At 40.6% G+C, this 23,373-nt stretch overlaps 1 protein-coding gene across 5 annotated transcripts in view; it reads left to right on the top strand.

Annotated features, from left to right (window-relative positions):
• The window catches only part of syne1b (spectrin repeat containing, nuclear envelope 1b), a 135,826-nt gene that overhangs the window by 51,975 nt on the left and 60,478 nt on the right, over positions 1-23,373 (top strand). For all 5 annotated transcript variants that reach the window (XM_073869946.1, XM_073869947.1, XM_073869945.1 and 2 more), the window contains 35 exons: positions 1,450-1,759; positions 1,936-2,100; positions 2,171-2,527; positions 2,694-2,830; positions 5,849-6,026; positions 6,107-6,289; positions 6,403-6,546; positions 7,639-7,794; positions 9,425-9,589; positions 9,754-9,926; positions 10,591-10,744; positions 10,825-10,968; positions 11,053-11,217; positions 12,475-12,792; positions 13,016-13,171; positions 13,259-13,432; positions 13,520-13,846; positions 13,923-14,075; positions 14,160-14,327; positions 14,402-14,578; positions 14,660-14,806; positions 15,004-15,129; positions 15,232-15,408; positions 15,504-15,769; positions 15,974-18,134; positions 18,454-18,791; positions 19,118-19,262; positions 19,636-19,854; positions 20,005-20,273; positions 20,610-20,775; positions 21,979-22,134; positions 22,364-22,516; positions 22,623-22,805; positions 22,888-23,025; positions 23,126-23,311. In XM_073869946.1, coding sequence (XP_073726047.1) covers positions 1,450-1,759; positions 1,936-2,100; positions 2,171-2,527; positions 2,694-2,830; positions 5,849-6,026; positions 6,107-6,289; positions 6,403-6,546; positions 7,639-7,794; positions 9,425-9,589; positions 9,754-9,926; positions 10,591-10,744; positions 10,825-10,968; positions 11,053-11,217; positions 12,475-12,792; positions 13,016-13,171; positions 13,259-13,432; positions 13,520-13,846; positions 13,923-14,075; positions 14,160-14,327; positions 14,402-14,578; positions 14,660-14,806; positions 15,004-15,129; positions 15,232-15,408; positions 15,504-15,769; positions 15,974-18,134; positions 18,454-18,791; positions 19,118-19,262; positions 19,636-19,854; positions 20,005-20,273; positions 20,610-20,775; positions 21,979-22,134; positions 22,364-22,516; positions 22,623-22,805; positions 22,888-23,025; positions 23,126-23,311 — 8,734 coding nt within the window. The remainder of the gene's footprint in view (positions 1-1,449; positions 1,760-1,935; positions 2,101-2,170; positions 2,528-2,693; positions 2,831-5,848; positions 6,027-6,106; positions 6,290-6,402; positions 6,547-7,638; positions 7,795-9,424; positions 9,590-9,753; positions 9,927-10,590; positions 10,745-10,824; positions 10,969-11,052; positions 11,218-12,474; positions 12,793-13,015; positions 13,172-13,258; positions 13,433-13,519; positions 13,847-13,922; positions 14,076-14,159; positions 14,328-14,401; positions 14,579-14,659; positions 14,807-15,003; positions 15,130-15,231; positions 15,409-15,503; positions 15,770-15,973; positions 18,135-18,453; positions 18,792-19,117; positions 19,263-19,635; positions 19,855-20,004; positions 20,274-20,609; positions 20,776-21,978; positions 22,135-22,363; positions 22,517-22,622; positions 22,806-22,887; positions 23,026-23,125; positions 23,312-23,373) is intronic.

The following is a 23,373-nucleotide window of genomic DNA, read 5'->3' as shown; positions in this document are numbered from 1 at the left end:
GAGTATGCGCAAATCATTGACACCTAGTGGCCGTTGTTGATTAAACCACTAAAAGTGTAACACAAACCAAATTTTTTTGTGATAATTTTATGCATAAAATATATACTTGATTGCATTATCTTTAAATTAGGCTGTCAAAAGATTAATCGTGATTAATCGCATACAAAATATGTAATGTTTCTTAAATACATACATGCATGTGTGTGTATTTATTAGGGATGCACCGAATCCAGGATTCGGTTTCGGAATCGGCCGAATACTGGGCTTTTTGGCGGGGTTCGGGTTCGGCCGAATCCTAGATTTTTTTTCCACCGAACCGAATCCTAGGCTTGCGCTACGCTGGTCGACGTCACGCAGCCGTTGATTACACACATCGGGTGCTGACGTGGAGATGAGCTTTTTCTTTCGGTCAACTGGACACACCAAAACTTTTAAACACCGCTGAAAACGCCTTGAGGACCCCAAATGCCAGCTGTTTTTCAGCCGAGCGCTTGGTAGCTGTGATGCTTCAGCTGTGAGCCGGTTGGTTGCTGTGGTAATGTCCCGCCCCTCCTCCACTGTAATTGGGCGGCCGTGTGAAGACTGACATTGACGAGCGGAGCTTCTCACTCAAAGTTAAATATAGTTTTCAGCGCGGAGCTGCTTGCTTATTGGAAAAACGAGCGTTTCGCAACGCATCGCTTTCATTATGCATAGGCTTATGGTAATTGTCAAAATAGTTTTCCAACTTGTCATCCTGGCATAATGTACAGTTAAAATTAAATAAAATGAAAAATACACTGCTGTGGACGTTTTTTAATTCATTAATGTGTTTTACTGTGTTGGAATAAGGATGCGAGTAGGATTCGGTATTCGGTTTCGGATTCGGCCGAATCTTAAACGGTGGATTCGGGATTCGGCCGAACCTAAAAAATCTGGATTCGGTGCATCCCTAGTATTTATATATACAAAATTATTACAAAGAGTGCACACACATATATTATGCAAAAATACACGTTTATTCTGTATGCGATTAATCGCAATTAATCTTTTGACTGCCCAACTTTAAATGTAAAATGCTATAACATTTTGTTATTTAATATTTTCATCTCCAGGCACTTTGGAAAAATGTTTTATGTCTTTCTTAAAACAAGACCAAGATTATGCTTCTAGACAAAAAAATTGTTTTATTAATTTTATGGTGTAAATCACCTCCTACTCAAAACAATAAAAAGTTAAGGGCAGTAATTTGGGTGCTTGTTGGTGCACTTTTTTTGTGTGTTTATAATTGTGGTATTGTAGATGGCTGGATAAAGATTTGAAATTTCAACACAAAAAAGTTTGTTTCAATCCCCAAATTTTTTATTTAGTTTACTGTATAGCATAATATTAAATATATAAATAAATATGTATTATTATTCATTTTGAATTGGTAACAATCTAATCCTGATGTTCTTGTGTATGATGCAGTCGTCTGGAGTGGACGGTGGCTCAGTGGTCCAGTTTTCTGGAGAGTAAAGCTCAGCTCCAGCAGTGGATGGAGATGGTGGAGCAGGAGGTTGGTGTAGCTCTGCCTCAGCAGCCTGGCCTGAAGGAGAAGTCCTCGATGCTGGAGCGTCTGCAGGCCATACAGGCCGACGTAGAGGTCCATTCTGCATCTCTGACCTGTCTGAACGAGAAGGGTACAGAGCTGTATGAGAAGACAGGAGATCAGACCTTTGCCGAAGGACAGAAATCTGAGTTCAATGCCCAGTTTACTAACATCACAACGCTTATTAAGGTAAAAAATATTGCCATGATAGAATCTAAATACCATCATTCCACACTATTACACAGCATCATCAAGCTACGCCGTTGATGTTGACTAGCGACCTCTAGTGGCATTCATTATAAATACCTGGATACAATCACTCGGGTCAGAATAACTGATGTGTTACGTCCCGTCTTGTGCTATAGACTAAAGTACAGCAGATGGACGAGGTTGTCAAAGAACACGAGCAGTATGTGGAATCAGTACGTGACCTCAACGACTGGCTCACCTCAGCTAAAGAAGAGCTGCAGCGTTGGTCCGACATGTCCGGAGATGCAGCGTCTGTTCAAAGGAAACTCTCCAAAGTCAGAGTAAGTATATGAGTGTTAAAGCTTTAGCTGAGATCTGTACAGATTTGATTTTAACGCGATGCCATTTCAGGAGCTGTTAGACTCCAGGAAGTGCGGACGCGAGCGGCTGTCGCGGGTGCAGCGGTGCGGGGCGGCTACGCGGGACCACACGTCCACGGTGGGCTGCGAGGTGCTGGAGAGAGAAGAGGCCGGGCTGCTGTCGGCCTGGGAGCAGTGGGAACGCGGAGCCAAACACGCGTGCTCCGGTCTGGAGGGAGTTCTGGATCAGATGGCCAACTCTGAGCAGGAGTTTAACAGTCTGGCTGCGCAGCTGGAACAGAACCTGCAGGAGTTCAGCGGCAAGCTGCGTGAGTGCCGGCAGAACCTGCAGCAGGTGGAGGAGATGACGTCTGGCGAAGAGGCCGTGCAGGGCTGGCAGATAGCCAAGGTAACACTGCAAAAACATCAAATCATCAAACATCACTGATCTGTTTTTTATGGCTTTAATATCTCTTTACAGTAAGTTACCGTTACTTTCAGTGAAAGCCACATCTACAGTATTATTTGTTTTTGCCTGTCTTTTAAGTCTAACATAATGATTGTTTATGTGTCAGGACACGCTAGAAGCTCTTCTGAATGTGGAGCCCATGTCTGATAACCTGAAGTCTCAGCTGAATGACCTATGCCGCTTCTCTAGAGATCTTGGAGCTCAATCTGAGAGAGTATCCAACCTCATCAAAGAATATAACAGGTATGAGATCCTACAACTGTAGTGCCGCTTTTCCACTTCATGCAACATTTGGACACGACTGATGGAGTTCGCCCCCTAGTGGCAGTCATAATAAACTTTCAGTTTGAACATAAATCCATGCCAACATAAAAGAGAAGTTCATTCCAGTAAACAGCCTTCATTCTACGAATATTCATCATAGTGAAATAAGGAAATGAATGCAAATGATTGAAACAATAAACAGCTACCGTACTTTCCGGACTATAAGACGCAAAAATGCGTCATTAAGACGAAATAACATATATAAGTCACAGTGGACTATACATCGCGTTTATTTAGAACAACTTGAATAGATGTCTGTACATTAAAAGTAATATCATCAGATATTTAAACGATAAACATACTGAACTTACCTGGAAGGTTGAATAGGCTAAATTAAACAAACAAGACAACTACCGTGAAGTTAGAATACTCGTCATTCGACATTACAGAATACATTGAATTACAGAAATACAGAATCAGCATATGTCGGACTCTCGAGGATGTAGACTGTAATGTTGTCTCTTGCCTCATAAATGTCAAAATTAATTCATACTGACTTACAAAGCGCACCTGACTATAAGATACAGCACCAGTTATGAAAAAAACGCAGTTTATAGACCGAAAAATACGGTATGCATATATAACAAAAGACTGCCAATTTTTTTGGAAAGATCATATGTGACCCTGGTCCACAAAGCCACTCATAAGGGTTCATTTTTTTAAATTGAAGTTTATGCATAAATACGTTTTCCATTGATGTATGGTTTGTTAGGATAGGACAATATTTGGGCAAGATATAACTATTTAAATATCTGGAATCTTAGGGTGCAAAAAATCTAAATATTGAGAAATTTACTTTAACGTCCTTACTCACTCACAAAGAAAGTTTAGATATATTTACGGTAGGAAAATTACTAAATATCTTAATGAAACATTATTTTTTATTTAATATCCTAATGATTTGGCAAAAAAGAAGAATTGATCATTTTGAATGTATTGTTGGCTATTGCTACATGTTACTTATGACTATTAAAAATAATAACATATAAATATTACATTTATAATTTACTTATCAGTAATCAATAATTTTTAAAGGATTTATTTTTAAGTGAGGACAGGTAATTTTAATAATGGTAATTCAGGGTTTCCCGCAGAAAATTAGTTAGTTAAGGTGGTAGGCTTGTGTGGGGGGCAGGGCTGGGGGCATGGCAATCAAAGGGGCATACACGTTATGATGAAAATTAAAATATTTAAAACACTGAAATAAAACTTAATTTTAAAGAAACTATGACAGAAAATGACCACATACTAGATTATTAATGAATTAAATGTTTTTACCTCTAATGGGAATAGCTGTGTGATGAAGTGAAACTAAAGGGTTAATAAACACAAACTAAAGCAGATGTTGTAGAACGTCTGGCGAACGTTGATAGATGCCGCAAAAATTGTAAAAACTGATGGACGGACCACGTCTTTATCTCATTTCGGCCGCGTGGCACGAGTGCACGCTCGCGGTGTGATGCGTCCGTACTATTCTCCGAGATGTTTTAGCAACTGGCTAGCAGTGTTGGGTAAGTTACTCAAAAAAAGTAATTAATTACTAGTTACTAATTACATCTTCAACCATGTAATTAGATTACTTTACAAATTACTCTCTCCAAAAAGTATTTAATTACTTATTACTAATTACTTTCTAAATCCTATTTAGTACATGATACAAGGATAGGCTTGAAATAGCTCAAATAAATAATATATAAAAGTACATCAATTATTATGGTCCCACTTTAGGGTCCAATTCTCTCTATTAACTAACTATTAACTACTTTTGCCTAAATATACTCCAACAACTAATACTAAAGAAGTTATAAATTTTAAGTATTGGTAGAAATGGGAAGGGTGTAGGATGTAGAATAAGGTTTTGCAGAATTAGGCATTAATATGTGCTATTAAGTATTAATAAACAGCCAGCTTCTCATTAATATTAATGCTAATAATCAACCAGTTTATAGTGAGAATTATAAACTTAAACCATGTTAAATCCACTATTGTATTGTAGTATATATAATTGTTTAGAGTCCATACACAGTATTTAGTTACATCAGAAGTAACTGTAATTAGATTACAAGAAAAATAAGAGTAATCCCTTACTTTACTTTTTCAAAGGAAAAGTAATTTAATTACAGTAACTAATTACTTAGTAACTAGGTACACCCAACACTGCTGGCTAGTTATCCTCCAGGCAGTGACGGTCCGGACCACGTCTTTCTCATTTCGGCCGTGTGGCGCACGTGCCCGCTCGTGGTGTGAAGAGCGTCTGTGCTATACTCCGAGATGCACTTGAGGGTCTTTTTTGCAGCTTGTTTTTATGAAATTTGGGTATGTTAGATTTTTTTGGAGAAATTATTTATTTACTGACCTGCCCAAGGACTACAGATGGAAATTAGTTAGTAGCTAATTCTGGTGCAGAGCATCTTTTCTCTATCTGAGATTAATGTTTGTCTGTGCATTGTCCTTGATAAATAAAGAAATAAATAAAATAAGTGTTACTGATTAAGTTAAACAAAAATAGATTAATCATCAAATCGGACACAGTGTTTTGATTGGAGATACTAAAATACATCACATCCTGTTGACGAGTCACATGCAGTCTAGTCGCTACTTTGTTAATTCATCCAAAGGTCATATTGAATCTATAAATTTTGCATCTGCTGGTGATCGCAACCACATGCAACCCTTGTGCGACTCTCCATAGGAAATGAATGACTTCTGGTTTATTGAATGTTGTTTTTTCATGCCCAGTATAAAGGCATCTTTAGGATTTGCATCTATTTATGTGTAAATATCTAAACACTTTTTTCTAGACATTTAACGTAAATCTGAACATTGTCGAGCTGTTCTGTGAAATAGGCTTCTGTGTTGTGGGCATAGTGTCAATATTGTTCAAAACTCTAGGATCAATAAAAGTTCTTACTTTATCATCTCTCGTTCCTGCTATAGTCTGAGTCTCCAGGCGTCCCGAGAGTGTCAGGGAAAGGAGAAACTGCTGGAGCAGAAATTTCGTGCCTGTTTTCGAGACTTCCAGCAGTGGCTTGTCAATGCCAAAATCAACACGGCTAAATGTTTCGATGTGCCCCAAAACCTTGCAGAAGCATCATCTAGCTTGCAGAAGATACAGGTTTGTTTGTTTGTTCATACTAAGTTACCCACACAATTAAATGGGTTTTTTATAAAACAAAGTAATTCCCTTACGTCCAGGAGTTTGTGAGTGACCGAGAACAAGGCCACGGGAAACTGAATGCCGTTGCTAGCAGCGGAGAGCTACTGATGACCATCACCGCTAAAGACAGATTGGAATCTATCAGAGCAAAAATCAACACAACCAGAGAGGACTGGAAAACACTCATGACAAACCTGCATCAGAGAGAAAATGCTTTACAGGTGAACATTTCATGAAACATAAATCAACTGTTTGTGTATATGAGAGTCGATACTGTGGATTAAAGTTGTTATAATTTGTTGTTTAACGCTGCATGATTACTGTTTGATTGCAGAATCTTCAAGCTCAGATGAGAGACTTTGAGACGAGTGTCGAGCCTCTACAGGATTGGTTGAATGAGACTGAAGAAGCTGTGCAGGAGAGCAGCAGTCGGCTTCATGACCTCACAGCTAAGAAACAGGAGCTGCACAGGTTACAGGTGTAGTAGATCAAAACCATCTACAGTACATCACACGCCACATTCTGTCTCATCCGACCCAGCACCTTTTTTCGCTTACATCATCACTGCTGTTCATGTTGAACTTTTCCTTAAAAAAAACTTTTTCCATCCGATGTGCCCTTAATTCATTTAATTTTTTAATATTGTTACAGTTCCGTTTGTATTTGTATTCTTTTTTATTTAAAGGTATAGTTCACCCAAAGTGAAAATGGCCCATATTTTAACCCATAATAGGTGTATATGACTTTCTTCTTTTAACTCTTTCCCCGCCAGCGTTTTAAAAATAAATTGCCAGCCAGCGGCAGCATTTTTTATGATTTTCACAAAAGTTTAATGTTATGTTTTAGAACAAATTTGTCATAAATTTTCTTTGGGGGGGCCGCGAAGGAATGTAGCGTATACAAGGGGGCCGTAGGCTGAAAAAGTTTGAGAACCACTGACCTAAGATGCCTTCAGGGCGAGTCAAATATGGGCTAATATAATTTTGGGTTTAACTATTCCTATTTACTGGTCAATACCCAAATCATGTTAAAGCAAAATGGCTGTGCTTGCATCATGCTTTAATCTGCATCTCATGTCATTCTCATGTTAACATCTCTTATCTAATGTAATAATGTCTGTCCTCACTGTCAGCTGCCATGTTGCTTTATTAACTTCTAACTAACACAGGACTGTGGCTGCGTCCGAAATCGCATACTGTGACAGTAGGTACTGAATTAGATGAACTACCTACTCTTCAACTATTAAAACAGTATATTATGAAAATAGTATAAGTATAAAATATAAAGTATATGTATAAAACAAAGCCTCTCGTTTTCTTCGTTGGATAACTCCTCTCCTGGGACAATATGGGATAGTAAAAGGTCCATCGAATGAACACTTCAGGTTATTGCCGGAAGTAGTAGGCCATCCGGGTACTTTACGCCAACTATTTTTTAAATACTCTGAATTCGGACATACTTCTTGCCTCGCGTACTGCTTTTCGCCTACTATATAGTATGGAAGTATTCTGTTTCGGACGCAGCCTGTGTGTGTACGACGCTGCCTGTGCTAACCTGCCTTTGCTTTCAGTCTCTGCTAGAGGAACTTGCCTCTAAGGAGTCTCAGCTGCACAGGTTGAGAGAGAAGGCCCAGAACCTGTGGGACGGACACATGGCCGGAAAGGGCTTTGTGCACCGTGTCTCGCAGCTCTCAGCGCAATATCTAGCTTTAAGCAATCTGACCAAGGTAACGTCCCACCTGCCTGCAACGCTAGCTGCCTGCACCGATGGAAGATAAATGTTTCTCTTTGAGGTTTAGGTGTAGACCGTCAATCTTGTATGACGTGATTAAAGTTTAAACCAGGGATGTCCAAACTCGGTCCTGGAGGGTCGGTGTCCTGGAGAGTTTAGCTGAACTCAACACACCTACCTGAAAGTGTCTAGTTTGGCTCTGTCCCAGGTGGCACGCTCCGGACTTGTGGACTTCCTCGGGGTCCACACTTTGATGGGGTCTTGTGGTCCAGACCTTGGGAACCCTTGATGCGAGTCCACGAGGATGCGCCCGAGTCGTGTTTTGGGGCGGACTTGAGCGTCACACCAGAAATAGGAAGAGAAGTTGCCCATCAGTGTAAAACTCCTCACAATTGTCATCTGATTGGTCTGATTGCTCTTTCGCAAGGACTTCTTCGTTGGTAAAGTGCGTGAAGCCTGCAGCACTGCGGGCTTCATCAAAGACTGTGTCAAGGGTGCAAAGGGGGCGCTGATGAGCACACTTCAGAGCGTAAAAATGACAGATGGGACACCCTACGGACTCGTAGCAAACACGCCCAATTTAAGGACCCAGAGACCGAAAGTCCACATGAAGTGCGCCATTTGGTACAGGGCCCTTGTCTACTAAGACCTTGATTAGCAAGATCAGATGTGTTTGATTAGGGTTGGGAGACCGGCTCTCTAGGACTACGTTTACACGTGAGCGACGATTTTCATAAAGGGACATTTCAACCTCTCCGTTTCAAAAAATAACATGTCAGTTTTCAGAAAAGTGTTCATTGACATGTACTTGTGTATATATGCCGTCAAGAGCATGCCAAACCTCTAGGTGGCGGTGTAACGAGAAGCTCAAGGCCACGTTACTCGCACTTTTGGCGTAGGTGCGAGCTCTGGCGCATACTGTGACGTTGGATGCCTAAACATCCGTTTGTTTCAGTTTACATGCAACTGTGTTTTTAGAAAGAATCGGATTCAGAGGCGTGTAAACAAAGGGTGCAAACAAGGGGAAATGTCTCAGTTTTTCAAAATAACCATGTACGTATAAACAGGGCCTAGGAGCAGGATTGCACACCCCTGGTTTAAACAAAAGAGACTTTGCCTTATTTATTCGACACAAACCTACATGGCTTTCATTCTGTGGAACATGAAGAAATGTGACTTTATATTATAAAATTTAATGAGGACCGAGACTGGCGGTCTCTAATTTTGTAATTTTTTTCTTTGTTTCCTAAGTTTACGAACAATTAAGGTTTGATGGTTAATGCATGTGTGGATCACGTTTCAGTATGACTTTTCTTTCAAGTCAATTTTAACACAGAAGTGAGGTATTTATGGTAACGTAAGTTGCTATTTTATGGTCAAACAACTAACATATGGAATAATCAATCCAATAAAAATACAACATAATCAGACAATCTTTTCCTGGATTGTATTCCCCATAACACATTCATCGGTTCTAATAAAATTCCCGTATCAAATGATTCATTAACTAAACTGTAATGAGCACTAAAGTCTGAGGCTAAGCACTTACTGTTGATGTTTATGCTTGATTCGGTTTATATCAAAAGCGAGTTTGTTTAATTGATTCTTTTGAACTGATTCTATAGGAAAAAGCCTCACGAATCGATCGGATCGTGTCCGAGCACCAGCTGTTCTCTCAGGGCCTGAAAGAGCTGCAGAATTGGATTGCTGACACCAGTCATATGTTACAAACCTACTGCACTCCGACCGCAGACAAGAACGTTCTGGACAGCAGGATGATCAAACTCGAGGTAAAAAGCATAGATGAGAAAATTATTACTCGCTAGCTATTGGGTCTGACCACCAATAGCACAAATACTGATTTTGGTGGTAACTTATAAAAAAATGACGTTTATTGCATTTTGGAACCAAACTGTACATGTAATGAGAGACCTGACCAGAAAGGATTTTTCAGGCTTTACTGACAGCGCGTCAAGAGAAAGAGATACAGCTGAAGATGCTGCTGACAAGAGGAGAGTCCGTACAGAGAAACACCTCGGCTGAAGGTGTACAGCTGGTCCGCCAACAAATCGAAGATCTCAGAGATTCCTGGGATGGGCTGCTGTCTGCATCTATTCAATGCAAAAGGTCAATGAGATGATCATGATCCATATCTGACCTGAGATACTATAGCGCAAATATATCACTTTGAAATATGTAAGGCATTATTGAAATTTCAAGGGGACCTATTATGCCCATTTTAACAAGATGTAATATAAGTCTCTGGTGTGCTTAGTATGTGTCTGTGAAGTTTTTGCTTAAAATACCCCACAAATCATTTGCTATAGCATGTCCAAAATGCACCTATTTGGTTTAGAGCAAAAAAGTGTTTTTTAATGTGTGTTCCTTTAAATGCAAATGAGCTACTGCTCAACACACCTAACCAACAGACTGTGAACGCTTTTGGTTAAAAATAGATCTGATTACTATAGTCTGAGACAATATTATTTTAGCCATGTTAGCCCTACAACGTGCTTACAAACACTTTTAGTAAAGCTTATAGGTAAAATTAACCAGTCAGTCAGTGGCTGTGGGCGGAGCTTTATCAGTGTGACATCACATTAACAAGAGAATCAAAACAGCATGTCTATGTGATTAAAAAAGGAGAGGGTTATTTTTTTTAGGGTTGTTGTGTTCACACACTGCCAATAGACATTTATATCCAAACACTTTATGTAAAAAAATTTTTTTTGCATATGTGTCCGTTAAATGAGTTATTGTGTTAACATATGTGATGTTGGCGTTTATATAGTCAGCTGGAGGGAGCTCTCTCACAGTGGACCAGTTATCAGGAAGATGTGCGTCAGTTTTTGAGCTGGATGGAGACGGTAGAGGAGACTTTAAACTCTACAGACAAGCAATGCTCAGAGATGAGAGATAAAACCACCAACCTGGGCAAAGCCAAAGTAGGCAACTCTCTCTTGTTCTTCGAGTAAGGGCTAATCGTATTCTGTTTGGTCTTACAAACATTTCTCTAATATTTCAGTTGCTGTATGAGGACGTCGTAAGTCACAGTAGCGTTTTGGAGGTCATATCTATGAAGGGCTCCAGCATGGCTGAGCATTACGTCACCCAGCTGGAGATTCAGGACTTGCAGGAGCGCTACAACATTGTCAAAGATAAAGCACAGGTATTACACATAATTCCCTTATTATGTTTAGCATACGCAGCTACTGTATGTTAATATAAAGAGACTCGTGTTGTTCTCTGTTAGTGTGCTGTGGCCAAAGCTGAAGAGCTGGTGTTGGCCCACCAGGAGTATCAGAGGAGCCTGCACGAGTTTAAAGATTGGCTGGAACAACAACAGGAGACGTTGAGCTGCTACACACAGCTGGAGGGAGACGTCGGGACCCTGGAGGAAACACTACGAAAATTACAGGTCTCTTAAACTGATTTGTACTCAGAGTTCACAATTGCTCTGTTTGATAACACTAACATGTACATTTTTTGCAAATAACAGTAATTTATGAATAATTTCATGCAACTAACTCTAAACCAAACCATAACCCTAAAGTACATACACGTTGTTAATCATGAGTACTTCATGCATGAGTACTTAAATGTATAGTTACACTGTAAGGGTTAGGAAAGCATGACATAAAGTATAACCTTTTTCTATTATGTAATGTGTTACATATAAATTGGGTTAACAGGTGCGGTGGTTCAAGTTTAAGGACGCTAATTGTTAGGTTGTTGGTTTAAACCCTTTGAGCAGCATATAACCATTGTGCCAAAGAGGAAGGTTATTTCATTGTGATCAACCTTAAATAACTATAAAGTAACTACTTAAATAAATACAGTATTTTACTTACATAGAATAGTTTTATGAAAAGTTACATTTAACTCATTCCCCTCCGGCTTTTTTTTTTAAAGTTGCCCGCCAGCATTTTTTTGTGATTTTCACAAAAGTTTCACAAAATGCCTTCATCTATAAGCATTAGGGCTGTCAAAAGATTAATCGCATACAAAAAAAAGTTTGTTTATGTATAAATAATATATTTTTATTTATTTAGATTTTGATATATTTTATATTATATATAGATTAAAAATATATACATACATAAAATTTTTCTTAAATGTATACATGTATGCGTGTGTTTATATATACAAAATAATTACACACAGTGCACACACACATATATTATGCAAAAACAAACTTTTATTTTGTATGCGATTAATCGCGATTAATCTTTTGACATCCCTAATAAACGTAAAAGTATATCAAATGAAAGAACAGACCCTTTGCTTTCAAACAAAAAACCAAAATGAAAAAAAATGTTTCATCGTATCTTCATTTGTTATCTTTTATAACCTTTTATAAAATGGGTAGGTTTTTTAAAAAATACCAAATTTTGACCAAAAAGCTGAAAAAATGGCATTTTTGTAAAGGAATTTTGTTAGAGATCAGATTCAGAACGATTATCAAAACATAAAAGGTGTTTAAAATTAATTAAATTCGTTCATTCGTAGTTAAATTCTTCAGTTTTTATAAATTGGGTAAGAGGTCCCATCTAGTGGATAATAGGGGAATTACAGATAACCGTAAAAACACATCAGGAAAGTGTCATAGGCAGGGAAATGTTTTCTCTTAATTGATGAGATAACTCTAATTAGATGTGTATTTATTTGTCTAAAGGAACTGCAGGTGCACTGTACCGAGGGTCAGGCTTTGGTCAACGCCCTCCTGGTGACCCGAGAGCAGGTTATTCCCTGGGGAATACCACAGCAAGAGGACAGATGCCTGGAAACGGTTCAGCAGGAATGGGGGTCGTATCAAGCCCGGCTGGGTGAGACCCGATCTCAGCTCAACAGCGCTCTGGCCAAACTCCGACAGATCGAGCAGAAGTTCCAGCGTCTGGACAACTGGCTGAAGGTGATGGAGGGTAAAGGACAGCTGCGGTCCGGCCGTCGCTCAGACAGAGCAACAAAAGAGGCACAGCTTCAGCTACTCAAGGTTGGTAAAGATGGTTTACAGATGGTGTCTTCGTAGCGAAAGATGTGGGCTGGTTTCCAAAGGTTGTAGTTTTATACCACATTGTGCTACCATCGGTGAGTAAGACATTTGAGCTGCGGTTCATTCAGGAGGATTTTTATAGTAAATGTGTACCAGAAATGGTACATGAAGATTAATACATAGCAGTGTAGTTTTTGATTATATTGTTGTAATGTTTGTGTAGGGCTGGCATGAGGAGGTGTTGGTCTATCAGGAGGAAATCGAGGGTCTCGGTCTTTTAGCACAGCAGGTTTTAGAAGAGACGCCCATCAGCAGCAGAGTCAGTTCAAGAGCTACACAACTCACATCACGCTACCACGCCCTGCTGCTGCACTTAATGGTACAGTAATTCTCATCGCAGAAATAAATATAGACCTCAGGTGTTAAAGCATAACATCTACTGATTATTTTTATCATTGTTGAGCAGGACACAATGAAACAGCTGAAGGAGGAAGTGTCCAGCATTGAAGAATCTCAGAGTGTCTTCTGTACCTTCTCTGATTGGTTGAGCACAGCTCAGAAGAACTTTAGCAGTGTGACCACAACTACCATCGATGTGGTCGATCGTGGTGCCCTGGAGAAGAAAATGAAAAAACTAGAGGTATGTGATTAGGAATTAAAAGTGATCTAGCAGAAATAGGTTCATGTGTAAATAGTTTCACATCTGAACACATCATTATGTCTGAAGGCTCTTCAGGGTGACATGGAGCTGGGCCACACCTTTCTAAAGACCATGCGTGAAAAGACCGATCGTGCCATGACGTTCCTGGAGGAGCCCGAAGGTGAGCAACTAAAGGAGGAAGTTGACGCCCAACTATCCCAACTGGAAAACTTGATTAGAGCCCTGCGCTCCGAACTCGGTACCACTGAGAAATCCATACAGCTCTCCAAAGACTTCCTAGACAAATATAAAACTCAAAAGCAGTGGCTAACAGAGACCAAATCACTCCTGGCTTCACCCGTGGAGCCAAAGGCCGAACTTTACCAGAAGAAAGCCCAGTTAGCCAAATATAAGGTGAGCAAAACATCTCACCATCTCCAATACAAAAATGAAACTCTTTACATAATCTAATCTTTGTGTATTCCTTTAGACAATCCAGCAGAGTATACAATCCCACGAGTCGGCAATCAGATCTGTTATCGAGAAAGGAGAGGCTCTTCTAGAAACTATCCGTGATCCGATTATCAGTGAGAACATCGGCAAGCTGAAGACCGACTATCAAGATCTGTGCAATGATGCTAAGGTGCTGTCAAGACATTTGATAATGCCATATCTCTGTATCTTTCCACATGTCGATTCTGGTCTAATATTGACGTGTTGAACGCAGGTCCGTGTGCAAAGCTTGACGGAGAGCGTCAGAGAACATGAGGACTATAACAGTGAACTGCAGGAAGTGGAGAAATGGCTGCTACAGATGTCCAGCCGGCTGGTCACCTCGGATTCAATGCAAGGCGGCAATCTAGAGACAGCCACACAACAGCTAGCCAGACACAAGGTGCGTATTGTAGCATACTTTTATTTGTTGCTATGTAAGATATACAATAAGAAACCAAATTATGATCTACTTAGGCAATAATGGAGGATATAGCCGGCTTTGAGGAGCGCTTGACGAACCTGAAAGAGAAAGGGGATCGTCTCACCAGCAGCTGTTCGGAGCAAATCCAAGCCAAGGTTGGACAGCAGATACAGGCGGAGCAGCAGGGAACCCGGGACAGTTATTCAGCCATCTGCAGCACGGCTCAGCGTGTAAGAATCGCTGCTAATAAAACTAAATGTGAATGGTGAGATTTTATAATGTAAGTTTATGTTGTATGTGTGGCTTATCAGATGTATCAGAGTCTGGATCGTGAGCTTCAGAAACATGTGAGCCATCAGGACACCCTACAGCAGTGCCAGGCGTGGCTGTCCACCGTTCAGGATGAGATCCAGCTGCATGCACAAACTCCCTACGGCCTTCAGGAGGCATTGAAACAGGTAGATACCACAGAGCTGAGGTGCTAAACGAAATGGACCAGCTGAGAAATTGTCTAAACATGTATTAACTAAATGCTTTTAATGTTCTCTGCAATTTGCATAACATCTCCAAATAGGAAATGGTTCTAAAATTTGGACGAGACGTGATCTCTTGTGTTTCCTACTATAATGTTATATTTTGATGGTTTCCTCCACAGATGAAGCACCTCAGAGCTTTGCAGGAACAGGCCAGCACATATCTGGACCTTGTGTGTTCAGTGTGTGACTTGTCAGATGAGACTGTGAGAGAAACGGCTGCCAAAATACAGCAAACTAAATCTATGGTAACTGCAATACTTCTTTGGGTTATATCAAGATATAAGATTTAATTTATTCATTATGGGCCAGGATACAGATGTTTATGATCAATATTTTAAATTGTACAGATCGAGGAGAAGATGGCCACTTCTCAAGAGCTGTCAGACAGCTGGAGGGAGATTAAGGAACAGAAGCAGGAATTGTCAACGCTTTTCCAGGATATGGAACAGCAATTGCAAAGTCTCTCCAGAAGACCTGCCGAACTAGAGATCAAGATCGCTCAGAACATGCTGGATCAAGCCAAAGTAAAAATGTCTCATTGATTTATTCAACAAATACTGCATTAAGAAAGTAAATAGGATCAGTTCCTGTCTGTCGTCTTTGCTCATGTTTTCTGTAGGAATTTGGCGAGCAGCTTCAAAGCAGACAAAGCACTCTGACTAAGATGACAGAGCTTGTGAGTAAACTGACAGATGGGAAAGAGTCTCCTGAGCACATCGAGATTGGTCGACTGAGTCATGCATGGCTGGAACTGTGCCATGAGGCCAACAAACTGCAAACTCAAAGAGGGGAAGATCTGCAGAGGACAAAAGAGTATCATGACTGCATCTCTGCCATGGAAGCCCTGTTTGAGCAGGTGTCCAAGGAATGGGACAACCTGGCCAGGTAGAGCCATTATGCAGGATGTACAGTTTGTTTTGTAGATATTTCTTTGTAGATAGTCTCTTGCATTGTAAGTTGGTAGGTATAATTATGCTTAAATGTAGTAGATCTCATATTATCTTTCTGAATTCAATTCAAATTTATTTCTATTGCACTTTTCACAATTTAGCATTGCTGCAGCTTTAAATCTTTTACGAATTCTTGTAGAACTGATGCCGAGAGCTCATCTGATCATTTGGAAGCTCTCCGGAAACTCTCTGTTGTTTTGAAAGAAAAGAAAACCACTCTTGAGGACCTTAAAGACCAAAAGCAAAAGGTGATGTACCACCTTAACCTGGATGATAAAGAGCTAGTGAAAGAGCAGATTGGCCACTTTGAGCAGCGGTGGGCCCATCTAGAGAGCCTCATTGAGAGGAAGATCCAAGACTCCATTGTGACCCTTGAAGACATGGGCCAAGTTGAAGCACGTTTGAGGGAAGCTCGTGAGTGGGCCGAGGAACAGCAGCCCGCTCTATCTGAAGCCATGAAGATGAGCCCTCCACCTGAGCTGGCGCAGAGTTTCCTCTTCGATCATCTGAGTATATGCAGCGAGTTGGAAGCCAAGCAGCTTCTCTTGGCCCAGGCTATGGGTGATGCAGACAGGGTTTTAGCACATCTGGGACTAAATGAAAGGCAACGACTGCAGCAATTGATTTCAGACACTCAAGCAGAGGTGGAGTCACTAAGTGTCAAAGTGGCCCAACGCAGAAAACATCTAAGTAAAGCCTTCACCGAAAGGACTCAGTTTTTGCTGGCTGTGAGTCAAGCTATCACCTGGGTCCAACAAAATGAAAAGAAAGCACAGGCTGACGAATACATAGCCCTACTTCCTGATGACCTATCTAAGCAGGTGAGAACTTGCAGGAACATCCAGAGCAGCCTGAGAGCATACCAGAGTGAACTAACATCACTTTGGTCCCAAGGTAGAGATCTGATTAAAGACGCTACAGAGGAAGAGAAAACAGAGATGCTAAACAAACTCCAGGAGCTGCAGAATATTTTTGAAGTTGCCCTTCAGAAGTGTAGCCAAAGACTTCAGGAACTGGAAAAAGTTCTGGTATCCAGAAAATACTTTAAAGCTGATCTAGAGAAGATATGTCAGTGGTTAAAGCAAGCAGACATTGTGACATTTCCTGAGATTAACCTTATGAATGGAGATGCAGAATTAAGCTCACAACTTACAAAATACCAACAAATATTGGATCAGGCCATGGAATATGAGAATCTCCTGCTAACTGTGCAAAGAACAGGTCAGGAAATACTTCCCACTCTGAATGAAGTTGACCATTGTTATTTGGATGAGAAGTTAATTGCTCTTCCCCAACAGTACAATAATATATTGACACTAGCCAAAGAGAAACATGAGAAAATACAGCAGGCCATTCTCGCTCGGCAAGAATATGCCTCCTTTATTGATGTGACTCACAAAGCACTGAAAGAACTTGAGGAGCAGTTTCATAACTTGGGGACACAGACTATTGGTCTTAAGACAGAGGAAGTTGTCAGTCTACAGGCAGACTATAAAGCACTACTGGAGGACCTGACCAACCTTGGGCAAGCCGTCAGCGAACTTAACCAGAAAAAAGAGGGTTTCCGTAGCACAGGTCAACCATGGAGACCAGAAGAAATGACCCAACTGGTCAGCCTTTATAATGCACTCAAAAGATTGATTGAACAGAGAGTGGAACATCTTGAAGATACTTTGGAATCATTCGAAGACCATCAAGCCATGGCCATGCAGGTTGACTCAGAGCTGAAAGCCACCAAAGAGCAACTTGTGAAAGTCAATGCAGAGACACAGTCAGCTGAGGAAAGACTGAAGAACTATCACGCCCTGGCTGCTAGCCTTCAAGGTGCCAACTCTCAACTCACCCGACTCATGGAGCAGATGGATAATCTGGCATCTCACATGGATCCAAAAGCACATGAGGCCTCAAAGCACCGGGTGACTTCCTGGCAGGATGAGCTGCAGTCCTTGCAGTCGGCAGTAGGAGAACTGATTGTTGAATGTGAGAACCGGTTTGTACAGAGTAAAGACTTTGAAACTGAAGTCAATCGGACCTTAACTTGGCTACAGCAAATCAGAGATGAACTTGGTTCTGAAGTTGTGGTAGATGTTAAGGTTGAGAAGGTCCAGGAGGAAATCAGGAAGCAACAGATCATGCAAGAAGAAGTGCTGTCAAGGCTGAGGATAGTGGCAGCTCTGAGCACCAGAGAGAAGCAGAAGTACACCAATGCCAATGAGCTCGTCCCTGCTCATGTTGACTCGAGTTTACAAGAGATGGCCCAACTAGAGGCAGATGTTCAACGTGCTCTCAGCTCTAAACAGGCAAGTTCTAACACATACTCTCCATGATCCCAGACAGTCACATTAGAGTAAACACTCAAATCTTCCTAAAAAGACCAGCATGGATGTTGTCCATTCTCTTATGTTATGTCTATCTACTTGTCCCCAATATGAGATGCTGGCGTCGAGTAATTTGTATACGGTAGCTACAGTATATACACCAGCTTTACAGAAAGTCTTAACCTAATAGTTTCCTTACCTGCTTGACCAGCAAGAATTCCTTTTTCGACCGAATCATTATGCTAATTTTGTTGCTTGCACCAACATAAAAATTCAACAAATCCTAATGTTTTTCTTTTAGATTACTTTAGAGCAAGCACTTGGCTTGTGTCAGAAGTATCACTCCAGAATGCAAACCGCATGTGAGTGGTTGGAGGACGCTGTGGGCTTTTTGCAGCAGGCTAGTCTCGGGGTGGATGTGGAGAACTATGAAGAATGCCTGAGGCAACAGGAAGATATTATGGCCACTGAACAAGAGTTCTTGGGTGTTCTTGAGGAGCTGGAATCTCTGCCTCCTCAGCTAGAAAACCTGGTAAACCCTACAGCCAAAGAACAGCTTCGACTTAGTGTGGAATCTGCACAGCAAAGAGGAGTAGAGGTCAGGGACCAGCTACAGTGCCATCAAGATGTCTTAAACAGGTACAGTTCAGGACAGAGTCCAGTTTACCAGAACATCTGGTTTCCTTAATTTTCCAACCTTTGTATATTGTAAATTGACTTGGGATCCTAACTGGTCAGCACTGCATCACAGGATGTAGATATGTTGGTGTCCCTAGCAGTTTTTTTTTAAAGTTTGACAAGTATGGCCAGACACGGTCAACCAGCTTTACCAAGCTTAGCTGGTAAACAGCACAGCTATTGACAGCATGGCCTGGAACAATGAGTCTAGAACAGTATAGTGATTTTTTTTTAGGTACCATGTTGTAGATCTCAGCGTCAATTATTATTCCTCTTCACCCTTTCAGCTGTGTTGCCCAGTGGAATACATATCAGGAAGCCAGACAGACCGTCATTGAACTGATGAATGAGGCAGAGAAGAAACTAACCGAATTTTCCACAGCTAAGGCTGCAACCAACCAAGAAGCTGAGGAGAAACTCAGGAGTCATAAGGTGAGTCAAACCTATATTCAATACAGAATTTACTTGCTTTTTTAGAAAAATGAACAATTAAACGTTTTTAGTCCCTACTGTAAAATCCAGCTAAGACCAGCATAAGCTGGTGAGCTGGTTTAAGATTGTCCCCAAGCTTGGTTTTAGCTGGAATTGCTGGTGTAGCAAGCTGGTCTTGCTTTTTTATTGTCACTTTTTAAGCTGGTCTAGCGACTTAGCTGGTCAGGCTGGAAGACCAGCTTTGACAGGCTGGGAGGACCAGCTTATGCTGGTCTTAGCTGGATTTTTCAGTAGAGGTACTTGACATACTAAGTAAATAATTTGTTAGAAGTTACATGATGAAGTAATTACTCTCTTTATCTTTGGCCTGCAGTCTCTGGTTTCCATGGTGATCAGTTTTCAGGAAAAGCTGACCGGTTTGGAGGAACAGGCGTCTCAGTTGGAGCAGATTGGCAGTGATGCTAGTAAAGCCACCATAAGTCGATCCATGACCACGGTGTGGCAGCGCTGGACCAGGTTACGCAGTGTAGCACGAGGTCAAGAGAGGGTTTTGGAGGACACGGCTCATGAATGGAGGACTTTTCGGGAGAAGGTGCAGTTCATTTGCTACAATCACTGTTACATTATGATTTATAGTTCCAAAATTGGGAGTTTAGTTTGAATGTAATTTTCTAAACGAGTTATTCCAAACAAAACATCTGTTACAAGTGTTAACCTTTTTGAGACCTTTTGTGTCATTAAGATGGTGAAGTTCAGAGCTACAGCAGAAGAGCTGAAGAACCGTGTACCTGAATGCACTGCTGAGAAAGCCTCCAAAGCAACACTGCAGTCACATCTGGACCAGTACGAACTGGTCAGTCAGGACTTGGAGAGGGAGATATCTTCTCTAACTCTCTTACGACAGTACGCGCTGAGCCTGCTTCATGATGTGGAGGTGTCTGTACCATCGGCTGATCATGATCAGTTGCCAAGTATGAAGGAAATCAAAGCCGTCCAAGATCAGCTGGAGAGGTATAAAACGTTTCTTCTAATCCAGTGGTTTAGGACATTTTATGAAATAAATTAATTATTATAAATTCTGTGTAATTGAACTTCAGAAACATAAGGCTACTAACCAACAGCACTACATTGTATCATTTAAAATGTTTTGTTCAATTCAAAATCTAAGTTTGAGATTGTTTTTGTCATGGATATTACTTGGGGGGTACCCAATACAAGGGGGGGGGGTATTGATGTAATGTAAGCGGTTTTCTCTGTGTTGTGCTTGTACTGTTCACACTTACAATAAGCTCTCATTTTAGCGAGTGTGAATGACATTGACATTGTCTTTAATCCACTCTCTTGTAGTCTCCTGCAGAAGGCAAAGGCAGGAAAGAGTCGAGTTCAACAGGAGCTGACAGACAGGGAGGGTGTGGAGAAAGGATTGAGTCTGGTTAAGAGCTGGATCCAGGACTCCAGGGAGCTTCTGCTGAACCCCACATCTGATCTGGACATTCTAACACAAGAACTGGAGGTGCCACATCAGTATACAGTACTTTGTTTTACTGAAACAATGTGTGTGTAGTACTAGAAAGTGCTGCCTAATGCAAACTACTTATTAATGATAGTATGCAAATGTGGTATACCTTGTTGTCACATGACCTCACTGTATGCTAACTTTTATTTAAATTAATTTAAATGTATATCTATAGCGATTTTCACAGTTTTGTAATCTGGCAAAACAGCTTTACAGTGAATACAAGGTTGTATAGGCATATTTAAAAAAGATGCTTATGAATAATACAATATATGAAGAGCTCAGATCCAAAAGCCACCAAACGCAAAAATGAGATATTAACCGAATGCTCTCGGCACATATTATACCTTCATTAAAGGGAATAAATAATGAAAATCTGACTTTTTACATGTTTAAGTGCTATAATTGGGTCCACAGTGCTTGTATCAACTTAGAAAATGTGAAAAAGATCAACCCAGTAACTTAGTTTTGGTAAACCATTCTCAGCAAGCATGTAAAAATAGCTCATTGAAATTTGGCTCCTCTTGTGATGTCAGAAGGGGATAATTCCACCCCTTAATCTGCACTATCCAACCACGGCACTGCCATTCAGTGCAGAGATCAGCTCATTTGCATTTAAAAGAACACACAAAAATGGCACATTTTTGCACACACCTAGAAAGTGGCAATTTTAACATGCTATAATAAATTATCTATATGGTATATTGACCTAAAACTTCACATACGTAGTCTGGGGACACCAACGATTTATCTTTAAAAAGTCTTGTGAAATATCCCCTTTAAATACTTTCACCTTAAATCTGCTTAATCCCGGCCTAAGGCCATTCAGAAATAATGGTTTCTTGGCAGAATCCATTAAATGCCGCATGGATTTTTCAGCAAAGTCCTGAAAAAAGACGAATGTTAAACGATTGTGGATCAAATTTAAACTTGGGTCCCTTCCCTTGTGGGTACTTGGACCTGAATACAATCTGAATGTGGCAGCCAGACTTTCATTATTTGCAATGTTTCGAATTACATCTTTAGTGATTTTGTAACTGTTTATGTCTTGTCCAAAGTGGATTTTTTTTTAATTAGAGGTTTTTGCCCAAAAGCTTGCATGCACATAGGGAGTTTTGCATCTGAACTCTTCATTCCGATTACGAAATACTCTAGTGTTATATCTAGACTTTTACTCTTAATTTTGTTGTGCTTGTACAGGTTATGCATGGAGAGCTGATAACTCACCGTCAGAATGTGGACAAGCTTGCAGAACAGCAACAGAGTAAATACTTGGACCTGTACACTATACTTCCATCAGAGATCTCTATGCAACTGGCTGAAGTGTCCCTGGCTCTGGGGTCCATTGAGGACCAGGTATAGATATAGTTTCCTGATAAAAATGTTCATTGACATGGGTAAGCCACTGTATTACTATTGTCCCCCTGAGTGAGACACTCCTGGTTACTTTATTAAAACTGAACCTCTTATTATTAAGTTATCAAAGCAACCCTGTGATGATAAAGATTCTAGAGTTAAAAAATATTTCTTAGTAATGCAAACAAACGCCACGTTTATTAATGTGTGATTTTCATCTCTGCTTAAGGTTCAAGCTAAAGAGAGAGACATCCAAAAGAGCAGAGTTATCAAACAGGAGTTCAGTTCCAGAATTCATGATGTGTCTGAAAAAATGAAGGCCATTTCATCAGCTCTGAAGGAAAGAGCCACTGACATCGATCAGGCTAAAGATGAGGCCAGAGTATGTACCTAATAATCTTTGCTATGATGTATATGAGATCACCACCCAATAAAATGTTTTTTCCTGTCTTTCTGTGATGACAATGATCAATTTTGTCTTTTTCTAGCATTTCTGTGATGAACTTGACGTCTGTGGTAGAACGCTGGCCGAGCTCGATGCCGCGGTTCAGGACTTTGGTCGTCGTAACCCTCTCATAGCCAGACAGCTGGCTGACGCAATCGTCAAGTTACGAGAAATCCATCATCACACACTTCGCCTGGCAGAGTATAAAAGTATATGGCTGAAAAAAGTAAGAATATACACAGATGTTTGTTTTAGGTATTACGTATATCTCAGGAATTGTATGTGATTATGTGTGGTCTTCTTTCAAGGCTGAAGCACATCTAGATGAATACAACGAGATGTTTGAGTTTATAGTCAAGTGGACAGACAAAGCCAGGAGTCTGGAGAAGGCCAACATCATCTGGAACTCATCTTCTCATCTGCAAGAGCAAATCAGAATATATCAGGTGAACCTCAATCTTTAATATCGAAGATATTGATTTGAAAAATAAAAATCAAGTTCATTTGACTTTAGTGAAGTGTCCTAATGTCTACACTTGGTTATAGTCTGTTCTACGTGAGTCGCATGAGCTCCACGGTGACCTAGATGCCATGCAGGAGAAGGTGGAGATCCTCTCTGAGACACTGCAGGTGGAAGCCATGGGACAGCAGGTGTCAGAACTGAGCCGTCACACTGAGGAACTGGAGCAGAGCATTAGATCTCGACTCCAAAGTCTACAGGACGCAGCAAAGGTCTGGACACTTTATAACGCGAACACTCTTTTCTTTTCTCTAATTTATCCTAGCTCATCCTA

The sequence above is a fragment of the Misgurnus anguillicaudatus genome, chromosome 7, assembly GCF_027580225.2.
Source record: "Misgurnus anguillicaudatus chromosome 7, ASM2758022v2, whole genome shotgun sequence".
Classification (NCBI taxonomy): Eukaryota; Metazoa; Chordata; class Actinopteri; order Cypriniformes; family Cobitidae; genus Misgurnus; species Misgurnus anguillicaudatus.
The sequence above is the reverse complement of the archived record's forward strand: the minus strand, read 5'-3'. Positions and strand labels throughout refer to the sequence as shown.